Raw genomic sequence first — 27,789 nt, forward strand, 5'->3', positions numbered from 1 at the left:
TGGGGTGTAGTCTGAGGGCGTGCAGGAAAGAATGGAGTATGTGTGCGGCTTTTCTTACTGGAGGAAAGGGGTATGCCGCATTTTTAAGTTAGGGATTTATATCTGGGAATAGGGCATGACAGGAGGTAAATGAAAATGAGCAAGGAAAACAGCTTCCAGTCATCCCCGTGGTGGTTCTAAACCTGGAATTATACACGTGGAGTGGCCACGTTGCGGAGGCTCTCAGGTGTTTTGCCACAGGAAGCCTTTCCAGTCCGCCAACGGTTACCTTCTTTCTAACCGTGACTCTATGGTGCTGCAATCAGTACAAGGAGGCTGGGCCTGAGGATTGGGCAGTCCTAAAGCAGTCTCCTCTCTAGGCAGTCGTCTCGGTTGCCATTTTGCCCGAGCGCTCTTTAGCTGTGTTGAATTGCGTCAGTTTCGCCGGGGTCTGAACCTGGGGCGGGCCCCTCATTTGCAAGGCTCATGAATAATTGAGTACCTGGGCTGCGTCTATTTGCATACGATCTGGCGAGTTCTGTAGGGTCTATCCACTCCTGGTTCTCACCGGCTCATGGATATTCATGAGGCGCCTTGGGGGCGTGGGCGTGGGTGGAGCTAGGGGCGGGGCCCCGCCAAGGCTCGCACTGGCTTGGTCCCGCGGTGACGGCGGCAGCAGCGGCGGTAGCGGCGGCTGAGACTGGCATTGGGGCACCGAGCCGGAGCCGAGCGGAGCCGGATCCCGGGGGAGCGCGTGAGTGCGCGGGGGCGGGCAGGAGGGTGAAGGAGGGGGCGGGGTTCGGGAGTGGTGGCAGCGGGGAAAGGCATGGAAGGAGTGGGCGCTTTCCAGTCGGGACCTCGGTTGAGATGGAAGGGGGGATCACTAGGAAAGTTTGCAGGGGCCGGGGGGCGCGTGGGAGGCGGGGGACACAGGGGAGCTGGCGCGTGTGCGCGGGGGCAGAGGGTGCACGGTCTGGCGCTCGTGCTGGCCGAGCCAGAAGAAAGGGGGGAGGGGGCGAGGGCTTGAGGCGGAGCCGGGGGCGGGCGGAGCTACTTGAGGGACCCCCGCCCTCTCTTTTCCCGGGGCCTGGCTAGCCCCCTCCCCCGGCTCCCTCGGCACGCCCCCAGCCACCCCAGTCCGCCCCCACCCAGTCCGCGTCGCCAGTCTGTTCGCCGGCTGCTTCACATCCCGCGCACAGGTCCTCCGCTTCTGCCGCCACCGCCTCCTCCTCCACCCTGTTCCTCCTCCTCCTCTCCGGCTGCTGCCGGCCCCTCTGTGTCCAGAGCTCCCCACTGGGCCCCTCCAAACGGCCCCTCGCCCCGGGCTGTTCCGTCTTCCCGTTGGCCCTCCCTCTTCCAGCAGTTCATAGGCTGTCCCTGCCGACCTCTCTGGCCCCAGATCCGCTGGAGATCCCAGGGTCCATAGGGGTGACCCCGCCTTCGGCGATGCTTCTCTGGGCCTCTGCCCCGGGGCTCGAGCTGCTTGGCCTCCCCCACTGCCTTTCTGGAGGCCTGTGCTCCCGGGGGTCAGCTAGTCTCCTCCTGACTGCTGAAGGTGGGGAGTGCTCAGAGCTGCTGTGAGTTTACAGCCCTTGGCTCTGGCCTTGGTCACCTGGGTTTCCGGGCTGGGGCCTCTGGGCTGCCGCGACCCCCTCTTCCTTTGGGGAAGGCTAACCCTGCTTCCTTGCTGCCGCGGGTCACACCGCTGAGGTGCCCATTAGGACCCCAGCTGAAAGGGTGTCTTGGTTTAGGACCAATTTGTCTCCATTTCTCACCACCCACACCATGTCCCTGGTAACATGTTCAAGGACAAGGAAACAGTTTCGTGTTTATTTTATTTTATTTTATTTTTTCTGTCATGTGCCTCTCCTCCGTGCCCGCTTGGACAGGCTCTGCAGGGTTACCCACCCACCCACAGGGAGCATCCTGCTCCGGGGGATTGACCCCCATGGGTTTCTCTCTACCCCTTCCCTGTCCCCTCTCATTTTCAAAACAAGCTGAGGCAGGGTCAGAAGTGAGAGGCAGGTGGGTTTTGCAAAGCTTGGGCACTTGAGGTCCCTTCTTGGGATTTGGTGCTCTCTTCCATACCAGCTGGAGTGGGGTGACTTTGGGGAAGGTGGTTCCCACTGCCCGGGGATGGGGGGGGGCCTTGGTGCTTCAGGAACCAGGACAGGAACTGAGAAGGTGGTGGAGTGTCTGAAGAACAGGTGATATGACTGGGGCCTGTGGGAGAGAAGGTATGGTCTGGAATGCTGGGAAGAGGAGGTGGTTACCAAGGCTTTTGGCTCATTGGTGACACTGAATGGAATCACACCAATAGTGGCCAACATTTACTGAGCATTTACGTGTGAGTTGGGCATTGTGCTCAGCAGTTACGTGCATCATCTCATATAAAGCTTCTTAATAGTCTCAGTAACTGCATCGTTCACATAGGGAAACTGAGGCTTAAAGCGGTAACAACATGCTTAAGGTCACAGAGCTGGAAAGCGGTAGATCCACCCAGCATTTGAATCCTGGTCTAGCAGATCCGAAGCTCCTGTTACCGGCGTCTCAGGAGGGGCACCCATTTGGCTCCTAACATAGGGCTGTGTCGCTTGGTTTACAATTTCTCCTTCAGCCTCCCTGCAGACCCCTCAGGTCAAGCCTAGGCTGGTGAGTGATGCCCACAGATCACCTTTTCATAGGCTGTGGCTCTTCCCACTGTGGCTGTCCTAGGAGGAGGAACCCCAGGGAGTTCTCCCCCAAGCCACCCCGCCCCCCGGATGTTCTCAAGCCCTGTCCCATTCTCCCGGCCCAGGCCCGGGCCGGCTCCTCCTTCCTCTTGGCGAGGCCTTGGAAATCCAGTGGGAGGCCATTGCTATGGCAACAGGACTAGGCCCTGACTTTACCTCATCAAATTCCAAGCTGAAGCCAAAGCGATTGAGAAATTAAAGAAAAAAATGTATTCCAGATGTTTACTTTTGATTCCTTATTTTTCCGTGTTTGGATGAGACAGCTCTGAGGGAGGCGGGAGTGGGGCAAGGATATGGAAGGAGGAGGGGGAGAGAAGGGGGAGACGGAACCACTCCCAGCTGCAGGAGGGAGGGAGAGAAGGAGGGGGAGCAGGAAGGGGGGAGGCAGGCAGGCTGGCAGGCAGTGGGGCGGAGCCCCAGGTTGGGGAGGAGCAGGTTTTTTCCCCGTCTCCCATGAGGTGATTCACGGAGACACTTCAGACTTTGTGGACCTCTTGCTCGGCCCCTGCGTAGATACCTCGAGGGGGGGCCACCGGACCCAAGGGGGTGCCTTGGGAGTGGTGAGTGGGGTGCCTTAGAGAGCTGGCCGGAGGAGGGAGCAGTGGGTGGCTCCCTGAAGCTCCAGGACTTTAGGGTTAGGAGGCAGGAGCTGGAGAGTGATCTGGGAAGAGTGGGGGATGTGGCTGCCAGGGGCCTTCCTTGACCTCCCCCAACCCCCTCCTGAGTTCCCTCTTCCTGTCCCACACTTTTCCTCTGCCAGACTTCCCTCGCTGAGCCTACTGCCAACGCCCAGCCCTTTTACTCTCTCTCTCTCTCTCTCCCTGGGTCTTCAGCCACCCCAGCTCACACCCCTTCCCGATTCCCATGCAGGTCTGCTGCATGTGATGAAAGTGTCTGCTCTCAGGGAAGGCACAGCCATGGCTTCCCCACCGCCCCGGGAGACGGAGGAGGAGCTGGGATCTGCTGGCTCTGAGCCAGGTACCTATGGGTGCAGGGTGGAGCGGGGTGGCTGGGAGGAGGGTGGGAGTGGCCAAGGTGAGAGTGGCTGAGGCTTGGACCCCTACTGTGTCTTGGGCGGCTGATGACTCTGTTAGGGTGGGCGTGAAGGCAGAAGGAGGTCTGAGGATGTGTGGGATGAGTTTGAAAGGTTCTCAGCTCCTGTTGAGACCCTTCAGAACTGTTTGAGATCATAGCTCTCCAGCAGATGAGAGCGTACCAACTGTCACGGTGAGGTGGGCCCTTCCGGCGTTTGACAGAGGAGGAAACTGAGGCCTGGAGGGAAAATGCCATGCGCCGATGGGTGTGAACCCAAGCCTCCTGGCTCCCTGTCTAGACGCCTTTCTTGCGCTGAGCCGAATGAGTGGGTGATAAAGGATTCTATTAGAAGGGCCGTGGCCATGAGTAATTCAAGGTCTTTTCTTTGGCATTGGAATGCCTTATATAGAAGGTAGGTTTCTGCTCCTGGATTTTTTTTTTTTTTTCCCTGTAGCAGATTTACTTCTGTTTGGCTTAAGTCAATAGTAAGTTTGCATTCCTGATTGCACACTGGATGACAGTGGGAAGGTGGCCTGGGTGTGCACTGGGGGAGGGCACAGCCTGGAGGCAGAGTAGGGAAGCTGAGCTGGGAAAGTTTCTTATGGCTGGTAGTCATGTGAAAGGAAAGGACAAGACTGCCCAGGTGGTGGGCTGGCTCCTTGATATGGACGGGCAGGTGTTCATTTATTAGCTCATTTGCTCATTTATTCATTCATTTGATAAGAGTGTTTACCACGTGTGAAGTGGGTACAGGGAGAAATAGGTGCCAGGCTTAAAGCGTTTCAGTTTATAAGGGGGATGGACTAAACATGTTGGGAATTAGGAGATGGGAGAAGATGTTTCTGGGATGTGTATGGAAAATCACGGAGGGCCTCGTGGAAGAGGTGACATTTGACTTGTACTTAGAAAGATGCGCACACACCGAGTGTGTAGGGTGGGAGACGAAGTTCTGCTGCCTGTTCTTCTGATATCCTCCCAACCAACCCTTTCCTTTCGGTAGGTGACCCTCGAGCCAAACCCCCTGTCAAGCCCAAACCCCGGGCCCTGCCCGCCAAGCCAGCCCTGCCCGCCAAGCCCAGCCTGCTGGTGCCTGTTGGGCCTCGGCCCCCCCGGGGTCCTCTGGCTGAACTGCCTTCTGCCCGGAAGATGAACATGCTGGCGGGCCCCCAGCCCTATGGTGGCAGCAAGCGTCCCCTTCCCTTTGGACCCAGACCTACGGCTGAGGCCTCTACTGGAGGGGAGGCCACCCGGGAGCCCGGGAAAGAAGAGCCTGCTAAAGAAGAGATGCCCCCCTTGACGCCACCGGCTCGATGTGCGGCCCCAGCGGGTGTGCGCAAGGCGCCTGCCCCCTTCCGTCCAGCCTCAGAGCGCTTTGCGGCCACCACCGTGGAGGAGATCCTGGCCAAGATGGAACAGCCGAGGAAGGAGGTCCCGGCCAGCCCCGACCGCCTCTGGGGTTCCCGCCTCACCTTTAACCAAGACGGCAGCTCAAGATACGGCTCCAGGACGTATGGTGTGGCCCCAGGTCCCAGGGAGGCGGATGGCAGGACCCTCTCTAGGGAACAGTCCCAGGAGGGGCCAGCAAAGCCTCCCGCTGAGTGCCCCGGAGAGCCCAGCAAGACCCCTGAGGAAAGGTGAGGGGTGGGAGGCTGGAGGGAGAAGTGAGTGGCGGCCCCACCTGGGACGGGGGTCCTCCCTCTTAGGTTAGTTGTGCAGTGAGTGCGGGCGGACATTTCTCCGGCAGTGTAATGATTACTGTGTCTTTTTACAATGATAGTTTTCTTTACCAGGTTGGTGTATGTTTGTAGCAGAGTTCAAATGTACAGTATGGAAGTTTATTTTTAATTTTTTTATGTCGAGAGCCAAGCTCGACCTCACTCAGTACACAGCTAGGCTGTTTCGTGAAGGGGATGTTAGACCTATTTTATTTAATTAATTTATATATCATTAAAGATTTGTATTTTTTTTCTTTTAAGGGCTGCTGCATCTGTGACATATGGAAGTTCCCAGACTAGGGGTTGAATCAGAGCTGCAGCTGCCAGCCTACACCACAGCCACTGCAACTCGGGATCTGAGCCATGTCTACAACCTACACCGCAGCTCGTGGCAGCACCAGATCTTTTAATGCACTGAGCAAGGCCAGGGATCGAACCCTTACCTCGTGGACTCTAGTCGGGTTCTTAACCCTTCTGAGCCACAACAGGAATTCCCATTTACGATTATTTTTTTTACTTTCTTTTTAAAATATTATTTTCCATCATGAGACCCTTTTGAGAGAGGAGGAAACTGAGGCTCAAGAGTGACCCCCATGGTCCCTTAGCAAGTGAAGGACAGAGCTGGGGTTTGGATTCAGATCTGTTTGATTCCAGTGTGTGCGCTGACCTGCTGGGGTGTGTGCGCGTGCCCGTGTGTGCATGCATGCGTGCGTGCGTGCCTGCATGTGTTAGTTTGAGGAGGGCACTGTCTGGCTGTGTGGGAGAGTCTGATGGGAGAGATGAGTCATGAACACACCTTGATGTTGGGCCAGCTACATCCATGCACAGAAGGTACAGCTAGGTTGGAGACTGTTGCAGATATGAAGAAGGCTGAGCCCTGGGGGAAGAGGCCCAGCGGTCTCAGCTACACAGCGGCCATCCTCAGGCAGTGAGAGCCAGCTCGAGGCCCAATTGGCCCCTGGGCCCTTGGTGGCTCCCCTGGGCCCATGGGCCCCCTCCCACTCTTGCTGCTATGAGGGCAGGGCTGCTGTGGCCTGCGTTGAGCTGCTGGCTCAGACCCCTGCCCTACCCTGGGCAGCTCAGCCCTGGCCACCAGCCCTTCCCTTTTCTCACCTGAAAGTGACTGGAGGGCAGGGTGTCCTATCAAGTCTTTGTCCCAGGCCTGGGCTCCCAGGAGGTCACACCCTGTCCGGGCAGGGTTCCGCCCTTCCTTGTCCCCTCTCCCTTGCTCCAAGCCCAGCTTAAGAAGAGCAGCTTCAACTTGGAAAATCACTCTTCCCTCTTCCCCCCTCTCCCTCCCCTCTGTAATTCCTCAAGAAGTATTGGCAGGGCAGCAGGACCAGCTGCAGCACTCGCCCTGGCTGCAGGAGAACATTAACCCCTTACAGGCTGAAGGAAGGAGGAGTTGTCTTGGGGAGGGGGGCGCATGGAGGGGTCTGGGCAAGCTGGATGCTTTTCCCCAAGGAGCTGGGGGAAGTTAACCCTTGATGGGCAGATGGGGATCAGGCCCTGTCTCCGGGGCACTTTCTCTGCGGAAAGTGCACAGCGTCTCTGTCCCCCGTGGTTCCCAGCAGGGCACAGTAGTAAATGCCTGTGGCCGACGGAGGGGGGACAGATGGGACTTCTCCATTCTTTGCCTCCATTTCCCCTCTTTCTCCCTCGCAGGAACTCCCCTTCAGACCTGGCCTTCAATGGGGACCTGGCTGCGCCAGCCAGCTCTGAGCCACCTACTGACGTGAGTTATCCTCCTATTTTGAGTCAGAATCATGGAATTTTAGAGTTGGAAGGGTCATCTGAGATCATCTGTGCCACTTCGCTGTTCAGATGGGGAAACAGAGGCGGGGAGGAGGTGACTTGCCCAAGGGCTGGTCCCAGGACGCAGATTTCTCAACTCCCAGGCCACTATGGCTAAGTGTGGCTCAGGCCCCGAAGCTGCTTATCGTTTCCATGACAACTGTCATTGACTGCCTACTGTGTGCTGGGCGCATCCCAGGAATGCTGACTGACTTAATCCCTGTGCTAACTCTAGCGAGTTGGTCCCACAGGAAAGGTTGACACCAGGGCTTACAAAGGTTAAGTAACTACTCAGGGCTGAGGCAGGATCTGAAGGGTCTGACCGCCTGGACCACCTTCTCAGGGTTCAGAAGAGAGGAGGAGTCCTTTCTTTGGGGTTTCCTGTTACTGTTGGCACCCCCTGGCCCCCACAGTGGAGGCAGAGGATGGTCGCCTTGTTTTCCTGGGTAAATAATACAAAGGGTGCCCTTTGCTAGTCAGAGGCTGTCCTGTCTGCCCTATGGGGGCGACCTGGCTCTATTTTTTGTTGTTTGTTTTTTGTTTTTTCTAGGGCCGCTCCCACGGCATATGGAGGTTCCCAGGCTAGGGGTCCAATCGCCTAAGCCAGAGCCATAGCAGTGCCAGATCTGAGCCGTGTCTGTGACCTACACCACAGCTCACGACAACGCCAGCTTGTTAACCCACTGATCGAGGCCAGGGATCGAACCCACGACCTCATGGTTCCTAGTTGGATTCGTTAACCACTGTGCCACAAATGGAACTCCACGACCCGGCTCTGTTCATTTGTCCATCCAGAAGTATTTTCTGAGCCTCTCCTGTGACCCGGGGGCTGGGGAAACAGCAGAGAACAAAACACCCACTGCCCTTGCTCTCTGGGCAGTGAGCTGACCTTCTAACGCGGGGAGGCAGGTACCCACACAGCCGTCCCTGTGAACCAGCAGATCCATAGTGTGCGGTGTGTCAGACAGGCTCTGGGGGCGCCTGGAGGGCTTGGAGTGAGGGTGGTTGCAAAAGGTCTTACTGTAGAGAGGGTGAGGGAGTGAACCGTGTGGGTATTTGGGGAACAGTGTTCTTGGCAGAGGGAACAGCAAGTACAAAGGACTTGGTACCTTCTCGGCACAGGAGCTGGGATGTCTGCATTGCAGTGAGAGAGAAGGCGTTGGGCTGTAGCGAGGACCAGTTCCCAGAGGGGATAGGCCAATGGCACAAGGTTCCTGCCACTGGGAGGACCTTGGCTTGCTTGAGGGGCAAAGCCTTTGAGGGATTGGAGGAGAGGAGTGACCTCTGCTGGCCTGGTTGTAAAAGGTCCCCTTTCCCTCTTGGTTGCTGGGAGTTGAGGGCAGCAGCAGCAGGGGCCAGGCAGGGCTTTGGGGTAACTCAAGTGAGAGATGATGGTGGCATGGACCCTGGAGGTAGCTGGGGGTAGAGGGGGTGAGCAGGCGTGGACTCTGGCTAGAATCTGAAGGTGAGGTGGGTGCATTTGCAAGTAGATTGATAGGAGGAGAGAGTGTGTGCAGAATTAAGGATGATGCCAGGGCTTCTGGCCTGAGCGATTGGAAGTGTACCCTTTACTGAGAAGGGGACTTTATGGTGAAGCAGGATGGGGGAAATCGGAGGAGCTTGCTTCTGGATTTGTTGACTTGGGGATGCCTCATAGACATCCAGGAAACGTCAAGTGGGCAGTGGCCTCTTTGCATCTGGAGTGCCAGGGACCTGTCAGTGTACAGAGGGTGATAAAGACCCCTGCACTCACCAAGGGAGTGGGTGTGGCATAGGACGGAGGCCTCACAGAGGAACCTGGAAGAAGCAGGAAGGAGCGGCCAGCATGGGGCGCTGGAGGCCAAAGAATGAGTAGCTTCCAGGACCAGTGGTCAAACACTGCCCGTGAGGCATGGCAGGTGAGCCCCGAGAATGGGCTTTAGCTGCAGGAGGTCCTGGGTGACCTTGAGCCGTGGGGTGGCAAGGTGAGGAAAGAAGCCTGTATGGAGGGGGTTCTGCAGAGAATGGGCGAGAGGCGACAGACACCGAACGGAGAGCACGTGTCTAAGAAAAAGGGAGAAGGGTGGGGTCGACAGCACTGGGTGTTGTTTTTTTTTTAAGACTGAAAAAAGGAGAGCAGTTTGCTGATGGAAATGATCCAGGACAGAAGGAAAAAAATCAGTGATGCAGGACAGAGAGGGGAGGGTTGGCCTTAGCTGTGAGCAAGGCTGGTTCTGGCAGGGAGCAGAGCGCCTGGGCTCCCGTGCAGGCGCAGGGCTGTGGGTGGGGGGTGCGGGTGTCCTCTGCTGACGTTGCTCAGGGAAGGACCACAAGGCCGTGGGCTGAGAGAGGCCGGGAGGAGGTGTGGAAGCTCGAGGAGACCAGATGGGAAAGCGTTGCCTGGGAGGCTGGGGGCGCATGGAAGGGGCGGCGGGTTGGCTGGGCCGCTCTGGCTCTCGGGCCCGCCTAAGGGCAGGGGTGGCACAGCTGAAGGGGGACCCAGCCCTCCCGGTTGCATGCTTTTCTGCAGCCATGTCCAGGCCGCCTGCCCGGGTGCAGCTTTGAGGCTGTGAGGAGCTGTGTGTAAACAGATTGAACAGTCGGGTGAGGGAGGGAGTTCAGTGAGCCGTGTAAAAAAGGGACTTGGGTGGCGGTAAAGAGAGAAGGGGGGGCAGGAGGGGGCTGGGGGCTGGGGAGAAGGAAGGAGGGTTAGTGGTTGTGCTTCTCAGAGGGGCTGAAGGAGTTAAGGGCAGTGAGGAGATGGACAGAGGGAGCTGGACAGATGGAGGTGGGAGTGGGCGAGCGACACTCATTTTGAATGAGGCTCTTGGGAATTCCGGTCTCGGCTCAGTGGTTAATGAACCTGACTAGTTTCCATGAGGACGTATGTTTGATCCCCGGCCTTGCTCAGTGGGTTAAGGATCCAGCATTGCCGTGAGCTGTGGTGCAGGCCAGCAGCTACGGCTCCGATTGGACCCCTAGCCTAGCATATGCCATGCGTGCGGGCCTAAAAAGACAAAAAAAAAAAAGAGGATGAGACTGTGGAGGGGCAGCAGTCAGGGGTATGACTCTGGGAGAGCTGGATCGCAAAGTAATCGGGGAAACAGGTCAAGAAGCAGAGCTAGGGTGCCGGACAGGGCGACTGTGGCTGTTGGAATCGCTGCCCATTACAAGGGGTGGTGGTGGGGAGGGTTGCAGTGATCCAGGAGCTTTGCTTTTGAAGGAAGGAGGGGTCTCTATGGGGCTCAGACAGGAGGGATTCTGGATGGTGGAGTTTAAGGGCACAAGCTTTACGGAGGTGTAGCTGATTTGCAAAGATGTGTTAATTTCTGCTGTGGGCATGAGCTTTAAAACCAGAGATTTAGGAGTTCTCTAAATTGCTGGGTTAAGCACCCGACTAGTATCCAGGAGGATGTGGTTTCACTCTCTGACCTTGCTCAGTGGGTTAAGGATCCAGTGTTGCTGTGAGCTGCTGTGTGGGTCACAGATTCGGCTCAGATCTGGTATTGCTGTGGCTGTGGTGTAGGCCTTAGCTGCAGTTCAGATTCGACCCCTAGCCTGGGAACGTCCATATGCCATGGGTGTGGCCCTAAAATAAATAAATAAATAAATAAATACATAAATAAATAAATAAACCAGCCCAGAGATTTGTTGGAAGGTGGAGGGGATGGAAGTTGGCCTCAAGAAGGAGGCAGGATGGCTCCCTGTGCACAGACCCAGCAGTGATGGTGTGGGAGAAACGGCCCCACTGGAGAGGGAACAGGACCAGCGTGACCTGGGGCAGGGGGCAGAGGTCAGATAAAGCAAGACTCACTTCACTGCCTGGGGACAGGCCAAGGGGAGGGGTGGAATGCCTGGTGCTGGTGGTCCCAGTGCCCCACAGCATCCATTCTTCCCCTGAGTCCAATCCCGAGAGGCCGTGTGCATGAATCTTATTCAAACCTTACCTAACGTTGTGGCCACCAGCTTCAGGGTGCAGATGGGGAAGCTGGGGCTTAGCGTGACAGGAGGGCGTATGGCTTAAAAGAGAGGGTGGCTCCAGGCCAGGTGCTTCAGGTCCCCCGGAGCCTTTTGCCTGCATGCCAAGGCTGCCTACCTCCTTGGGTGGAGCTGGGACCTGTGGATGCCCAGAGCAGGGTGGAAAGCTCCATGCCTCCCCCATAGCTGCTCCTGGGAGCTGGCCTGGAGCCCCGCTCTGAGGCCAAACCTCTGCACACACGGACGGCCAGGTTCCCAGTTTGCCTTTTCCCTTTATAAAGCCAGGGTTCTTGATCCATGAACCATGGGCCTTTGGGAGGTCCTTGGAAGAGCTTTGGGGTGGGTGAGTGGGAGGGTTTGAACCACCTGGAGTGCCGTGAGTGATGCTCAGTGAACAAGACGATGTGCATTTTGTGGGGAAGGGGCCAGAAGGAGGGGGTCTGTGAACCCTAAGAATCCCAGACACCCTAAGTCAAGGTCATTTGGGAGCCTCTTGCTGCTGTTCTGAGGGGCTGTGCCTCGGAGCCCTGGTTTCTCCTGTGGAGCGAGAGGATGAGGCAGCCACAACCTGGGCCCTTGGGATTGGCTGCTGAGCTGTGAGTGATGGCTCTTCACCTTTCTCTCGCAGGTTTCCAAGCCTCTGGTCCCCTTAAGTCCAGGCCCCACCTTGGAGAATGGAGACTCTGCCGCCCCAGCCTTCGGCCCGGAAGCCTCAGGCCCAGCCCTCACGTCTCCCCACCTTTACTCACCTGATAAGAGTTCTCCTCACCACTCACAGCTTCCAGAACCCCAGAGCCCTGGGGTTCCCGGGGCTTCTCCCTGCCTCCCCAAGACTCCAGCATCCCCAACCATGGCCCCGCCTGATGAGGGCTCCTGCCACCTACCTAGTCTGGGGCTCCCTGTTGTGGAACCCCCAGAGGCCCCCAGACCTGGCAGCCCTCTCCTTCCGGAGGTCTTGGGGCACCACAGCTCAGAGCAGCCCCCAGCCGCCTCGCCCCAGCCCCTGACAGAGGGTGGAGAGTTGCTGAACCTCCCTCGGACGTTTCCATCTGGGGAAGTGGCGGCCACTGGTGATGCGGCTGTCCGTCCAGTCACCCTGGCTCATCGCCGATTTTCCGAAGGTGTGCTCCGGCCCCCTGGCCAAGACCAGGAGAAGCTGGGGGGCTCGCTGGCTGCCCTGCCCCAGACCCAGGGGAGCCAGTCGGCCCTGGACCGTCCCTTTGGGAGTGGGACCGAGTCCAACTGGAGCTTGTCACAGTCCTTTGAGTGGACCTTCCCAACACGACCCTCAGGTCTGGGGGTGTGGCGGCTGGACTCCCCGCCCCCTTCCCCTATCACTGAAGCCTCTGAGGCCGCTGAGGCTGCGGCTGCATCTGCAGCTGTGGCTGTGGATGCTGTGGAGGCTGACAACTGGGGTGGGTCCAGCAGGGAGGAGGGATTGTACCTGCAAGGTCCAGGGGCTCTAGCAGCTCCAGAGGGGCCAGGGGCGCCAGCAGCTCCAGAGGGGCCAGGGGCGCCAGCAGCTCCAGAGGGGCCAGGGGCGCCAGCAGCTCCAGAGGGGCCAGGGATGCCAGTAGCTCCAGAGGGGCCAGGGGCACAAGCAGCTCCAGAGGGGCCAGGGGCACAAGCAGCTCCAGAGGGCCCAGGAAGGCCTGGTTCTTGGGCGCAGGTAGATGATCTGGGCATCTCCTCAACTCAAAAGGGCGATGAGGAGAGCCATCCCCAGTCCCCAAGTGGTCCCCTTGAGCCCCTGTCAATAGCAGGGGACCCACCTGGACCAGTGTTGCTGCAGGCAGAGGAGAGGTACGAGGAACCCGAGCTCCTGGCTGGACAGGAATCCCCACTCCCTCTGGCCACCAGGGAGGCTGCCCTACCCGTCCTGGAGCCAATCCTGGGGCAGCAGCATCCGGCACCCCCTGACCAGCCCTGTGTCCTCTTTGTCGACACCCCTGACCCTGGGCAGGCGCTGCCTGCCAAGGAGGGGGCCATGACCCTGGCCCGGGCTGAGACCACCCAACCCAGGACAGAGGTTCAAGACCCCTGTAGGGTGTCCCCTGAGCCTGCAGGCCCTGAGAGCAGCTCCCGCTGGCTGGATGACCTCCTGGCTTCACCACCACCCAGTGCAGGAGGTGCAAGGCGGGGAGCCGGATCCGAGCGGAAGGATGCACAGACCCCAGGTGCCTGCTCTGAGGTGAGGACAGGGCACGGGGTGGGGACGGGGCTCGGGATGGAAGCCAGGGCATGGGAGAGCTTCCTTCTTTCAACATGGATTTCATGTGTCAAGAGCTTGGGATCCAGCCGTGAGCAAGGCACCTATGGACAGGACCCTCAGAGCTGTGCTGTTGGCTGGTGGAGCAGAGGGTACGGCATGGTGCTTAGAGTTTAGTCGAGTGCATATCAGAAGTCAGATCCACCCGCTGAGGGGTTTTGGGAAGATACCCGAGCCTCTGCGCTTCTGAGACCTTTCATGCTGACATGTTCCTCTTAGGCTTGTATTGTGGGGAAGATAGATGTGGAAAGTGCTGGGTGCAGTGCTTGGCACATACTGAGTGTTCAGTCTATTATTCCGAGTGGTGTTTTGAAGGGCACCAGCGTAGCTACCAGTTAGATCGTGGGCCCTGGAACCAGACCGCCTGCCTCCATCTCCTGGCTCAGCACTTTGTCCACGTGTGACCTTGACCATGGGTCTTTTCCACCTGTGCCTCGGTTTTTGCATCTGTAAAATGGGGAGCTCTACCTTGTGGTAATGGCGAGAACTAAACAAGCTGTAGTACCTGTAAAGTACTAAGAACAGCGCCTGGCTCATCATGAGTGCTGGCGAGTCTCGGCTTTTATGAAAGTAGTTACTGTTGAGCTCAGACTTGCCTCTGTAAACACGCCACTGAGGCCCAGAGGAGGCAGAGGCTTGTGCAAGGTTATCCAGCAGGTTGGTGGCTGGGCCAGGCACAGAGCTCCAGTTCCAGGGCCAGCACCCTTTCTCCTACCAGGCTGCCTGGGAATCACAGGGCTGGGGTCCAGGTGGCTTTTGAAACGGTATTTTTCAAATCCAGCCTGAGCGGGTAGGGGTGGGGCTGGAAGGAAGGAGGAGCCAGGGGGCCTGGTGGGGGGAGGCGGGGGAGGTGGGGAGGAGGAGCAGGAAGGAGTTAAGACCGGGCTGGCTCCTGCAGTAGGTGTGTCTGTCCCGGGATGTGGGTGACTCAACTGGCTTCTGGGCGGGGCTGCCTGAACTGCAGCTGCTCTGAAGGGAGCAGGGCCAGGGCGAGTGGAGCCAGAGCCAGAGCCGTCGGACAGGTCCGGGCGAGGGGAGCGGCCCAGCCCTGTCCAGGCACCCGCCGCACCCAGTAGCCCGAGGCGGGCAGGGGGCAGGAGGCAGGGACCATGGCCCGGCATGGGGACAGGGAGTCCAGCATGTCTGTCTTGGAGAGGCTGCTGGCCAACGCGGCGCTGCGGGATGAGGCTGGCCGGCTCCGTAGCCCTGAGCCCAGGGCTCCCCCGCCCACAGGAGTGAGTCAGGGAGTGTGGGGTGGGGTGCATGGGAGCCCTGGTTGGGTCTTTCCCCTGTGCCGGAGGAGGCTGTGCTTTCTGCCTCCTGGGGAGGCCTAGGCAGGAAGGTGCTTTCCTAGGGAGGAAGGGGCTGGGAACTCACCCGGGGCCAGAAGGGTTGGGGGTGGGGGTGGAATTTTGCCTTGGAAAGAAGTGATGGAGGGGCTTTGGGCCTTGATCTCTTCTAGCTTAAAGTATACCCCCACTCCCCTGTGAAGCCCACTCCGCCAGGCAGCCTTTCTCCTGGTGGTTAGCCAAGTGTTGCCCAAGGGCTGTAAACATGACCACGGGGTCATCAATTGAGTGGCCGTGGCATGCCAGGTGCTATGCTGAGTACTTGGCTTAAATGGTTTTCTTTTTTATGGTACATCCTCATATACCACCCCATGCTGTAGGAATTGGCCTCATTTAAGGATGAGGACCCTGAGGCCCAGAGTGGTTAAGTGATTTGTCCAGGGTCACACAGCTGGGATCCAAACCCAGACTTTCTGGAGCCAAGGTGGAGCTCTTGAGCACTAGGCAGTGCTGATTCTCATTTTGGATTGATTCCCGCCTTGATTGACTCTAAGCATCATTTTTTTGTCTCTCTCTCTCTCTCTTTTTTTCCTGATTCCCAGGGACTCCTTGGATGGGCCCAGAAGGATCTGCAGAGTGAATTTGGGATTGCAGCAGACCCACATCCCAGCCAGTTCAGTCCTTCCAGCTGGTCCCAAGACACTTCTCAGGACTATAGCCTTGGGAGTACAAGCCCTAGAGGGGACCTGGGCCTCAGAGAGAGGGACTGGACCAGCCAGTGTGGGCAGGGAGTGGGGGAGGGGAGCTCTAGGGAGTGGGCCAGCAGATGTGGCATCGGCCAGGAGGAGATGCAGGTCAGCCACCCAGATGGGAGTGGAGCGTCTGCCCCAGGAGGGCTCATGGGCCAGGACTGGGAGATTGGAAAGCCAGCCCAGCCAGGCACTCCGCAGGGCCAGGAGGTGGACGTCCAGGCCTGGGAGTTCAGAAAGAGGGATTCCCAGGGCTCCTACTGCAGCCGGGATGTGGCACTCCAGGACCAGGAATTCAGGAAGAGAGATTCTCTGGGTACTTGCAGCAGCCGAGACATGGGCCTTCAGGACTGGGAATTTGGGAAGAGGGATTGTCTGGGTGCTTACACCCGCCGGGATGAAGACGAGCAGAGCCAGAAACCGGGGAAGAAGGACCAGCTTGGGGGGTACAGCAGCCAGGACGCAGACCAGCAGGACCAGGAGTTTGGGAAGAGCGATTCTTCCCTGAGCGTCTACAGCGGACACCGTGCAGAGCAGCTGGACCAGGATTTCGGAAAGAGCGCTTGGATGGGGAGCTACGGTGGCAGGGGCAGCCCCGAGGCCCTTGGCTCCCAGGACAGAAGCTGCGGAACGAGAGTCCTGAGTGTTGGCTTCAGCCCCGAGGAAGCCCAACAGCAGGACGAGGAGTTTGAGAAGAAGCTTCTGAGAGGCAGAGACAGCCCGGGTGAGGCCAGCAGAGATGCAGGCTGGCCTGAAAAGACCGAGACTGGGGGCTTGTTCGGCCCCAGCAGCCCCCAGTCGCAGGATGGGGCCCTGGGACAGAGAGACCGGAGCAGCTGGCAAGGCGGTGGTGCCAGCCAGGAGGTTGGAGGGCTGCGGGGAAGGCAGCAGGCAGGGGACCTGAGCCCCGGCGATGCTCACCAGGAAGACAGGGGAGTGGGGCAGCGAGGCTGGGCCAGCGACTTCAGCCTCGGTGTTGTCCCCCAGCCAGAGGTGGCCTTCAGCCCGAGGCCGCCAGAGTGGAGCAGCGACTTCTCTATGGAGGCTGCCGAGAGGAGCCTTCAGTTTGGCATCATTGGCAATGACAGAGCGAGCGGTGCTGGCCTGAGCCCTTCCTGCGAGATGGGAGGCGGCCCCTTTGTTCCTCCTACGGAGACCTTGGCTGGGACCATGGACTGGAGTGACCAGCTGGGCCTTAGGAACTTGGACGTGTCCAGCTGTGTGGGTTCTGGGGGCTCGAGTGAAGGCAGGCAGGATGCCGTGGGACAGATGGGCTGGGCAGACAACCTGGGCTTGAAAGATGTGGAGCCGGCTGGCCGTCTGGAGACAGGAGGGTCTGAGGAGCCCAGGGGAACTGGATTTGGGGAGAAGGACTGGACTTCGGAGGTCGGGGTGAGGGGCAGAGATCTGGCCGCTGCAGGGGAGGTAGGAGGCCACGGCCACGCTAGAGAGAGTGGCGTGGGACAGACCGACTGGTCAGGTGTGGAGGCGGGAGAGTTCCTGAAATCCAGGGACCGTGGGGTGGGTCAGGCCAACTGGACACCTGACTTGGGGCTGAGAGACAGGGAGCTCGGGGCGGGCCAGGGGCACTGGGGTGACAGTCTGGGCCTGAGGAATTTGGAGGTGCCCCGTGACTTCGAGTCTGAGGGTTCTCAGGGGCCGCGTGGATGCGGAGTGGGGCAGATGGACTGGACTCAGGACGCGGAGCTCCAGGATGCCGAGAGCCCGGGTGCACCTAGTGAAGCCAGAGAGCATGGGGTGGGGGAGGTCAGCCAGTCCCCGGAACCAGGCCTGAGGAACACTGGCGTCTCGTCCCCTGGCCTGGACGCCAGAGAGCCCTCAGGGGCCAGGGAGCTGGGAGTTGGTGAGACAAGTGGGCCAGAGACCCAGCGCCAAGACCACACCTTGCCTTCCGTGGAGACCTGCCCTGAAGACCACGAAATGGATGTAGGGGAATCCCCCGGCTTTCGAGCCAGGTAAGGGGGTGCCATCCCAAGGTGGGAGGGGAGGTGTGCCGGCTGTCCCCAAACTGCACCCCTTCTAAGGGGGATAGAAACTGCTTTCTCCCAAGGGCTGGCAGTGGTTTGGAAAACTGAGGTGATTTTTTACTTGCATCTTTTTTTTTTTTTTTTTAGGGCTGCACCCACACCATGTGGAAGTTCCCCGGCTAGTGCTTCAGCCACAGCCACACCTATGCAGGATCCCAGCCGCATCTGTGACCTACAGTGCAGCTTGCAGCAATGCCAGATCCTTAAGCCACTGAGCAAGGCCAGAGATTGAACCATCCTCGTGGATACTAGTTGGGTTCTTAACCCACTGAGCCACAATGGGAACTCCTTTTTTTTTAAAGGATTGAACTATGATCCATAGGTGAGTTCCTTTTCAGAGTGATCAAAGGGAGTTCCCGTCATGGCTTAGTGGTTAACGAATCCAACTAGGAACCATGAGGTTGCTCAGTGGGTTGAGGGTCCAACGTTGCCATGAGCTGTGGTGTAGGTTGCAGATGTAGCTCGGATCCCACGTTGCTGTGTCTCTAGCATAGGCCAGCGGCTACAGCTCCGATTGGACCCCTAGCCTGGGCACCTCCATATGCCAAGGGTGCGGCCCTAAAAGGACAAAAGACCAAAAAAAAAAGTGATCAATGGGATGTTTGAGGTGTGACTTTTGCAACTCATGCTTTAGGCTTCCTTGGTGACTTTGTATTGTGAGTGTGTTGAAGGAAGTGGCCCATGTCTTGTCTTTAGACGGTTTCTGGGGGCTGTTCCCTGGGCCTCTCTGTCCTAAAGCCTTAGGTGCTCTGGAAGCAGAGCAGATGATGCTTTCATAGGCCGGGGAAGGAACCCTGCTCATCTTCTGGTCTGAGCACTCCAGGTCAGGGTGGAGCGGGCAGTGGCACTCATTTCTTGCAGCGGTTAGGACCTCGGTGCTACCTGCCTAAAGAGCATCCATTTAAGAACCCGAAGGTCATTGAAACCTGGCACCTGGCCCCATGACTTGGCCTCTATGCACAGAGTTGTTGGAAAAGAGCTTTTCCAAAAAAACCCCAAACCAGTAGTTGTATGAGCCAATCCCGGTCTGTCTCCGAGATTTTTCTGTTCTAAAAGCAACTGAGGTGATTTCGCACCTGGTAAGGGTGCTAAAAAGGCATTGCATCTATTTCGCGACCATTTTCATCCACTGAGATGGGGTTTCATTCTCTTGACGGAGTAGCAAGTTTGACCTGAAATTTTTCAACCCTGGAGCTTTGTATCGGCCTGAGAGGGAGAAGGCAGGGGCCAGGGGTGTTGGGTGGGAGCTGTGTTATAGGTGGAAGCACCTGCTGATAGCAGGAGGAGGGCAGGAGGGACCACGAAGGGCGAAGAGGCATCTGGGGTTGAGAAGAAGGAGGGACAGGGAAGGCGGGCAGAGCCTGAGGCCAGGATGGTGCCCCCAGGAGTGTTTGGGGGCTCAGGCTGCTGACGGGGAGATGGAGCAGTGTGGGTGGAGGTGAAGTCCTCAGGGAAGGAGGTGAGTGCACGGGACCAGGAGGCCAGAGGCTCCTGGGGGTCCTGTACAATGTGCCAAACTAGTCTGAGCTTTAACCTTCCCAGTGGGGGAGGGTGTGAGCTCCCCGTGGTTCCTCTTCCTGGCACTCTCAGCGCTCCATGGTCCCTGGCGCTTGGCTGCCCACCTCATCCCCCTGATCTTCACACCAGCCCTGTGAAGCAGGAGAGGGGATCGTATCATCTCCAGTTTGCAGGTCGAGAAGTGATGTGACCTGCTTAAAGTCACAGAGTCAGCAGCGCCTCTCTAACTTTTGTATCTTAAATGCCTTCAAGGCTCTCGGAGGAGTTCTCTTTGTGCCTCAGTGACCCCGACTAGGGTCCATGAGGATGAGGGTTCTGTCCGTGGCCTCTGTCACGGGGTTAAGGATTCAGCATTGCCGTGAGCTGTGATGTAGGTTGAAGACGCGGCTCAGATCTGGCATTGCTGTGGCTGTGCTGTAGGCCGACAGCTGCAGCTCCGATTCGATCCCTAGCCCCATATGTTGTAGGTTCGGCCCAAAAAAGCTAAAAAAAAAAAAAAAAGACTTTTAGACTACCAAGCAGCGGGACCCGCAGCCTCTACCTTTCCCTGAAGGTTGGGGTGGCCCTCGAGAGGGGAAAGCAAGAATGTCTCCCCTTACTTTTTTTTTTTTTTTTTTTGTCTTAACCCACTGAGCGAGGCCAGGGATCAAACCCAAGTCCTCATGGATACTCATTGAATTTGTTGCTGCTGAGCCACGACGGGAACTCCCACATCTCCTCTTCTTGAGGATGGAGGGAGAGGCTGGCTGGGGGACTGGGTTGGGGAGGGGAGGTTATCCTCAGAGAGGCGGGGAGTCTTCAACGCTCAGCCCTCCGAAGCTTGGTCTCCATCACACCTTTAAAACACTTGGGTTTTCCTGGCTGTGTTATATGTTTGGAAAACACTGTATCCTCAGCAGGCATTTGGGAGACCTGGGGAGTTTGGATATTCGCCCTCGAAAGCACAGGAGTAAGGAAACCTATTTGCCTTTCTCTAACATGATGCCTCTGGAGCTTATTTGACTGATATCCAAATGCCTGGTTCTCTGAGCATCTGACTTAGGGAAATTCTACACTCTGGAGAGCTGCTCTTTACAGGAAAATTTGGAGGTTCTGGTAACGAGAAGTCCTTGAGGACGACTCAGAGCCGGTTGGTTCTGGGCCTGTCTGCCAGGTTTGGGTCCTGATTCTGCCACCACCTCTGTGACCTTCAGCAAGTTCCTTCTCTGCTCAGGCTTCCTCTGTTGAGTTTGTAACTGGGAGTAACTGACGCCCGACACCCACGGGGCTGTTGGGCTCGAAGTTCATACACAGGGCGTGGTAGAAACCTACCTGGCACGTGCTCATCACTGACCAGACGCTGCCCACTGGTTTTTGTGTCTGTTTTGCAAACGTGGGATGGATGTGAGCTATCCAGAAAGTGAGGCCCTGGGAGGCGTTCTCTTGTGGCCGCAGTGGGTCAAGGAGCTGATGTTGCCACTGTGATAGCTTGGGCTGCTGCTGTGGCGCAGGTTCAATCCCTGGCCTGGGAACTTCCACGTGCTGTGGACAAGGCCAGAAACAAAATGAAACAATGAGGCCCTGGGGGACATTTTCATCATTGTCCTGTGTGGGACAGAGCTTCCCCTGCTGGTGGTCATTGGCCAAACTGGTGTCTTACAGAACAGGGACAAGAGTGGCGTCGGGGAGAGTGGGGGGAGAGCTCCCCCCGCCCACCGCCCCCTGCCCCATGTCTGGACCACCTTGTCTTGGTGGGAGTGGCACTCATGGGTCCCCCTGAGAGCTGTTACACTGCACTGTCCTCTCCCTGGCCTCCTGGTCATCTTTTGCCCCTGCACCTCCCCCCGCACCTGCCTCCTCAATGCAGAAGCATCCCAGCCATTTGGGGGGAGGGGGTCTTCACAAAATGTCAGCTGAGGCCGGCTCCTTCATTCCGTGGGTGGGGAAACTGAGGGTCCTGAGGCCACTCCTTAATTCCATGGGTGGGGAAATCGAGGCCCAGAGAGGCAGTGTGACTTTCTCAAGGCCCCACAATTTGTGAATGTGGCTTCCTTCACATTCCCTTGGGCCCCAGCCCTGTGGCCATCCCTCTGGGTCAAGGTCAGCTGCTCCCCCCTTTGGACACATCACTCCAGCTTCAGTCCTGACCGCTCTCATTTTGGGTCTTGGAGCCTCGAACACCAGGAAACTGATTTTTTTTTTTTTTTTTTGGCTCTGCTCCATGCCACCCATGTTCGTACCTGGAGTGGCAGTGGCGGGGTGGGGTTGGATAGCGTCCCAGCCCTCAGGATCCTCGAAGTCCAGATGAGTGAGTGGTTGACACGGTATACGATGAGACAGGTCTTTGGGCTGGGAGCCTGTGTTCAGGGTGACCATGATTATCCTAAAAATTCATCAGGGGCACCCATTTCTGCCAGCAAACCCAGCACCGTGTAGGTATTTGTATTCTCCCCATTTTACAGATGAAGAAACTGAGGCTCAGAGTGGATAAGTCACTTTGCCAAGGTCATGGGCCTGGGGTGCAGTCGTATCTGTACTGGAGGGGGCAGTGCCCAGGACAGGTTCCTGACCTGCTTCCCTACGGGGGAGAGGCACAGATGATAGGTATTCTGGAACCTTCGAGGTAGGAAGCTTCTCCAGGATGGGGAGATGGGCGAGGTGGGGGTGGTGGTTGGACAGGTCTGCACCGCGCTTCCCTCCCTGACCCCATGGCCACCCCTAGAGCCCGCTGTGCTCCTCCACTGCCCTCTGCCACATGGCCAGGCCAGGTCTCGCTCTGGAAGTGGATCTTTCCATCCGCCCCGTCTGCTCTTTCACACCCCCTTAGCTCTCTGGACCTGCCCTCAGCTTCCTCTCAGCCTCGCCCTTGGGAGAAGCTTTGGGCAGGGCCTCCTCAGGCTGGGTGGGGTGCCGCCGCCCCTTCCCTGCCCGGCCTCCCTGATTTTAAGCAGCAGGGTGAGCTGGCCTTGGCCCCCATCCAGGCTGCTGCTCCTGATTCTGCTGCCTTGCTGCTCTTCTGCTGCTGCCTCTGCCTCTTCCCTCCCTCCCCACACTGCTTTAATTTCCATCTGTCAGCAGCTTGTGGAAGGACAGACTGACACACACTTGCTCCAGCCCTCCCCATTTCCGGCCTCTTACTGACTCAACTGCCTCTCTCCCGCTCCAGTCCCAGGAACTCATGGCCTGGCTTCCTGGCACTGCCCTGCTCTCCTTTCCCACGCTCATGTACACGGTGCGTGTGTGTGTGTGTGTGTGTGTGTGTGGCTCTGCTGTGCTCATGGTGGGCGTGCGTACCAGGCATGTGTCAGGGAGTCAGATGAGCCATGCACACTTCCTTGCAGGAGACGTGCCGTGCGTGTGTGCAGGTGTGTCTGTGTATTTCAGGGGGTCCGCTGGACAACATGCAAGCTCCTCATGTGAGGTACGAGAGCTAGCGAGTGTGTGGTGTGCATGGTGTGTTTGTGTCGTGTTTTGAGGGAGCCGCGGGCAGAAGACGCAGACGTGGCATTGAGGTGCAAGGTGACCCAGCCTCTCGTTTTCTCGGCAAACATTTGCTTAGTCTCCCTCCTGCCTGGGGTCTGGGCCAAGTGCTGGGGGCACAGAGGCCACGGGGACCCCGTCTTTGCCCTTGAGCTGCTCACAGACGGGCAGTGGGGACCTAGAACCATGGATTCCATGGCAGGGGCTGGTACAGGCAGAACCCAGGGCTTGCAGGGCTGAGGAGGGTGTGGCTGGGGGAGGGGAGCAGGCCGGCTTCAGAAGAGGAATTGAACTGCAGGGAGAGCGAGTGGAAGGGGGTGGGGAGCTTTCCAGGAGAGAACAGCTTGTCCACATACACAGCCGTCTGTGAGGGCCGGGTGTTCTGTGAGCCTAGGGCACAGGGAGGGATGACGTGGAGGGTGGGGGCTGAAGAGGCCAGATGGGCAGGTGGGCCAGTACCTAGCTCATCCCAAGGAGAGTGACCACCCAGTCAGGTGCCCCTGGGAGGGACACACTGACAGCATCAACAACAGGGATGGCAGCAGTAATAATAATGTAATATTTATAGTGCACATACGGAGTGCTAGGACTGTGCTAGGTGCCTTCTTTTTTTCTTTTTTGTATTTTGTTTTTTAGGGCCACAGCTGCGGCATATGGAAGTTCCCAGGCCAGGGGTTGAATTGGAGCTGCAGCTGCCGGCCTATGCCACAGCCTTTGCAGTGCGGGGTCCGAGCTGCATCTGCAACCTACCCCACAGCTCATGGCAAGGCTGGATCCTTAACCACTGAGCAAGGCCAGGGATTGAACCCTCGTCCTCATGGACATGGGTTTGTTACCACTCAGCCACAACGGGAACTCCCTATTTTTTTTTCTTTTTGTGGCTGCACCTGCAGCATATGGAAGTTCCCAGACTAGGGGTCGAATCCCAGCTGCCGGCCTATGCCACAGCACCACTGGATCCAAGCCGCAGCTGCGGCATCCACACAGCAGCTTGTGGTAACACCGGATCCTTAATCCACTGAGTGAGGCCAGGGATGGAACTCCCATCCTCACAGAGACGGCGTTGGGTCCTTAACCCATTGAGCTATGAGGGGAACTCCTGTGCTAGGTGCTTTAGTTGTTCACGTCATTCCCCCGGTGATTCTGTAAAGTTAGAAGACACCAAGGCTTTTCCAGGTGAAGGGGCTCATCCAAGTCACAGTAAGCAGTGGACCTAGGATTTGAACCTTCCGGGCTGACCCAGGTCATGCCCTCTGTGCTGTGTTGTGGGGGCCCTGATGGAGTTTTTCCTGAAGGAGTCTGGGGAAAGCATGGACAGAGGGAGAGGGAGAGGAGTTCCTGTCATGGCTCAGCAGGTAAGGAACCTGACTAGTATCCATGAGGACACAGGTTCGATCCCTGTCCCCACTCAGTGGGTTAAGGATCTGGCGTTGCCATGAGCTGTGGTGTAGGTCGCAGATGCGGCTCAGATCCTGAGTTGCTGTGGCTGTGGTGTGGGTTGGCAGTTACAGCTCCAGTTTGACCCCTAGCCTGGGAACCTCCATATGCCACAGATGCGCCCTAAAAAAGACAAAAAGAAATAGAAGAAAAAAGAGGGGGAGGTGGGGAACGTGCCCTGTGAAGGGGCTTCGGGGAGGGAGACGCAGCCCCCCGTGACCTTGTCCTCTGGCCTGTCTCCTTTGCAGCCTTGGTGGATGCCCAGCCCGCTCCTCGCCCTCTGGCTCCCAGGCCCTCTTGGAGGCAACGCTGGCTGCCAGCAGCTCCAAGGCAGCGGCCCGTCGGGAGTCGGCAGGCTCGGGCCCCAGGGACCTGTTGGAGGAGGAAGGGGCCACAGCAGGTGCTGACCAGGGAGAGTCTTTGGAGCCTGGCAGGGACCCTCTGCCCTCCTGGAGGCCTCAGCCTGATGGTGAAGCCAGCCGGACAGAAGAGGTGGATGGCACCTGGGCCCCTGCTGCGGCCGGGCAGAGCGAGCAGGGCTCGAGGCAGCTCCCCCAGGGCCCGCCCACCAGCTCCCCCAGTCAGGATTTCTCCTTTATCGAGGTCAGTGGAGGGGAGCCCAGGGCTGTGGGTGGGCTGTCATGGGGGGTGGAGTCTGAGCCTCATGTCTGGGGCCTCCCCTGTCTGTGTGGCCCGGAGCGGTCTCACTGGGGAGGCGGAAAGCATGAAGCTATAGCCTGCAGCTGTGAGGGGCTCCCGTGGGACGGGGCAGGTCCAGGAAGGCAATGGCAGTGGTGGTGTCATTGTTTTGAGCAGGACACTGAGATCCTCGACAGTGCCATGTATCGGAGCCGTGCCAACCTGGGGCGCAAGCGTGGGCACCGGGCCCCGGCCATCCGGCCCGGGGGGACCCTGGGTCTGTCAGAGGCGGCAGAATCGGACTCGAGGCTCTTCCAGGACTCCACAGGTAGGGCCAGGGTATCATTTGATGACACCTGTCGTATCTGGGGGTGGTGTAGGGCGGGGAGGTCCGGGCTGAGCCCCTCTCTGGGCTCTTGCAGAGCCGCGGGCTTCGAGGGTGCCATCTTCAGATGAGGAGGTGGTGGAGGAGCCACAGAACCGCCGGACGCGGATGACCAAGGGGCTGAAGGTCAACCTCTTCCCTGGCCTGAGCCCGTCAGCCCTGAAGGTACCATCTGACCGTGTGGCAGACACATCCAGCCATCTGACCAGTAGCCACCTCGCATCTTCTCTCCATCCATCCTGATCCCCTTTTTCTTCTGCTTCCACTGACTCTGCTCTCCCTGTGCCGGGCGTTAAGTGGGATGGAGGGAAGAACGAGGCGTGTTTAGGTCCCAGAACCTCACGGGGTGGCAGGGGACATGAGCCGTCTTTAGCTCTGGTGAAGGGAGAAATTTAGGTGTCACTGGGAGGTATAGGTAAGAGGTGGGCTGAGGGCAGTGGGATGGTGAGGATGGGGGGGTTAGATGGGGGAAGGCCTCATGTAAGCATTTAATCACAGCGTTGAGGCGCACAGAGGAGTTGGCTGTGGGGACTGGGGCGGTGGGGAGGCGTTCCAGGCAGGGGGAACAGAACCCGAAGAGGCCCCAGGGGGTGGGGGGAGTCGCGACAGGCTTTGTCCAGCCTCATTAGTCTGCATTCAAATCAGCAGTGTCTTTTCGAGGGCCTGCCGTGTGCCAGGCATGGCTCAGGGCATCTCTAAGCGACTTCCCACCCAATGGGGCAAAGGGACCGTGGAGGGGTCTGAGCCTGGTTCTGGGGATGGCAAGGCCTTGGGAGAAGCCCAGCCTTCTGTGGGTGTTCCTGTCTGTCCCTCTGACATCTGTCTGCTCCTGGGCTCGTCTCTCAGGCCAAGCTGCGCTCCCGGAACCGCTCAGCTGATGAGGGGGAGCCGACAGAGAGCAAGTCGAGCCAGAAGGAGTCCGTGATCCATCGCTCCAAGTCCTGCAAGGTCCCGGGGCTGGGCAAGCCCCTCGTGTTACCTCCCAAGCCAGAGAAATCCTCAGGGTAGGTGACGTGAGCACCAGGCATGCACCGGCCTCCCTGTGTTGGCCTCCAGAGGCAAACCCTGCTTTACAGGAGAGGAAAACTGAGGTTTTGAGGTGGCTGACATGCCCCAAATCAACGCTGTTCGGTCGGTGCCAGAGTGCGGATCTCCGCAGCCAAGTCCCAGGCCACCTCTTCGGTGAGAAGGGTGTTGCTCTCTCCAGGACTCTCTTTTGACCCTTGCCCTCTGCCTTCTAGGTCAGAAGGATCATCGCCTAACTGGCTGCAAGCCCTGAAGTTGAAGAAGAAGAAGGTCTGAGAAGTCACTGAGGTAAGGACGTGGACTTGGGCCTGTCTGGGGCTGGGAGCAAGTTCAGGGCCGAGTAGGGCCCGCCCTGGACAACTCTGGAGGCCCCAGACCCTCTTCCAGCCTTGTGCTCTCCGTCTCTTTCTCTGTGAGGCTGGTAGCAGACAGCTGAGGCCGAGCTCCAGGGCCTTGGTGGGTCTCTTGACTTGGGGTCATCCATCCCCAACTTCCTTCCTGGGCTCAAGGATGTCCCTGTAGCTGGCCCGTGTGTGGTCCTCCCGCCCTTCCAGTCTGGGCCGCCTGGGGGCACTCACCAAGTTCAAGGTCCTTGAGCAGGGCCTTCTTCACACTGGCTCCCCTGGGTGGGAGGGGCGGGCAGAGCCCAAGTGTCTTGTCTGCCCCCGCGTCTCCACCCACCTCTTCTCTTCCCTCCTGTTGCAGGTCCTTCCCATCTGGCAGTCTCAGGCAGTGCCCATCCCTGTGGGGTCCCCAGCGAGGAGACGGCTGAGCCCCACCATGCCCCAGGCTGCAGCCTCTGCCCCCTCCACCTCTGAGGGGCGTCTGGGGAGGCACAGTTATGCACTTTGTATCATCTTCCCAACTTCCCCCACACCTCCCCTCCCAGCCCGCCCCTAGTGGTCCAAGGTCTTGGTCCCTCCCGCCCTCCCTCGCCCTCTTCCCGCCTCCCTCTCTGCTTCCTCCCCCAGCCTCCTTGGGTTTTCTTTTGATACCAGTTTATAGCATTTTTTATAAGAGCCTTTGATTTTTGTAACGGGCCGAGCCCAGCCGCACCCCAGGTCTCCCTCCACCCTGCCAGGTGCCCCACAGAGACCGAAAACATTTTGCCACTTGAAACAATAAAGTTTTTTGGGAATTGGTGCTGCCCAGGTGGTGGTGTGTGGTCGTGGCACCACATCCCCGTCCAGGCCTGTACCTGGGGAAACGCTGGTTCTGTCCCAGGCCCATGGGGAGCTGGCTCTGATGCCGAACCTGGAACTTCCACTGCCCTCTCTGTGCTCAGTGACTCTGAGGAAGGGGTATGGGGTGATGATAGGCCGATCACCAATTCACATGACCCACACATCTCAGTGGCTTAACACACAGAGGTTTATTTTCCATCCCTAGCTCTGTCCGGGGCGCATGGGGGTTAGTGGTGAGGACACGGGGCACCTTACAGTCGTTCGGAACCCAGGTTCCTACCCCATTGTGGCTCAGCCGTCCCTGCAGCATCCAGCGGAGAGAGGGCCGGGATCCTGTGGGAGACCCACAGTCCACTGGCTAAGATTCAAGTCATGGCCTCTGCTAACTGCAGGGCAGACCGGGAAATGTGGTTTAGATGTCTGGCCAGTGAAAGAGAGGACCAGATACTATTTAGAAATCTACCCATTCTCTCAAGGGGGTTGGTTTCTCTGATCCCTAAGGGACCTTGAAACCCAGGCTGGAGGTCAGATTGGAGCTAGAGCTGCTGGCCTGCACCACAGCCACAGCAACTCA

The 27,789-nt window shown here is 58.2% G+C and overlaps 1 protein-coding gene across 2 annotated transcripts; it reads left to right on the forward strand.

Annotated features, from left to right (window-relative positions):
• The first annotated feature begins 615 nt into the window (after nucleotides 1-615).
• TNKS1BP1 (tankyrase 1 binding protein 1) lies at nucleotides 616-27,174 on the forward strand. Of its 2 annotated transcripts, none has more exons than XM_047775706.1 (12): nucleotides 616-733; nucleotides 3,582-3,689; nucleotides 4,747-5,380; nucleotides 7,127-7,196; nucleotides 11,841-13,403; nucleotides 15,373-17,495; nucleotides 24,230-24,584; nucleotides 24,798-24,948; nucleotides 25,043-25,170; nucleotides 25,852-26,009; nucleotides 26,247-26,319; nucleotides 26,737-27,174. In XM_047775706.1, the coding sequence occupies exons 2-11, from the start codon at nucleotides 3,596-3,598 to the stop codon at nucleotides 26,305-26,307; spliced, it is 5,337 nt and encodes a 1,778-aa protein (XP_047631662.1). In that variant the 5' UTR covers nucleotides 616-733; nucleotides 3,582-3,595; the 3' UTR covers nucleotides 26,308-26,319; nucleotides 26,737-27,174. The 2 variants fall into 2 exon arrangements, with proteins under 2 accessions (XP_047631662.1, XP_047631663.1); XM_047775707.1 differs by lacking the exon at nucleotides 616-733 and adding an exon at nucleotides 3,131-3,271.
• Nucleotides 27,175-27,789: the final 615 nt, after the last annotated feature.

This window comes from Phacochoerus africanus, chromosome 4 (assembly GCF_016906955.1).
Source record: "Phacochoerus africanus isolate WHEZ1 chromosome 4, ROS_Pafr_v1, whole genome shotgun sequence".
Taxonomy (NCBI): domain Eukaryota; kingdom Metazoa; phylum Chordata; class Mammalia; order Artiodactyla; family Suidae; genus Phacochoerus; species Phacochoerus africanus.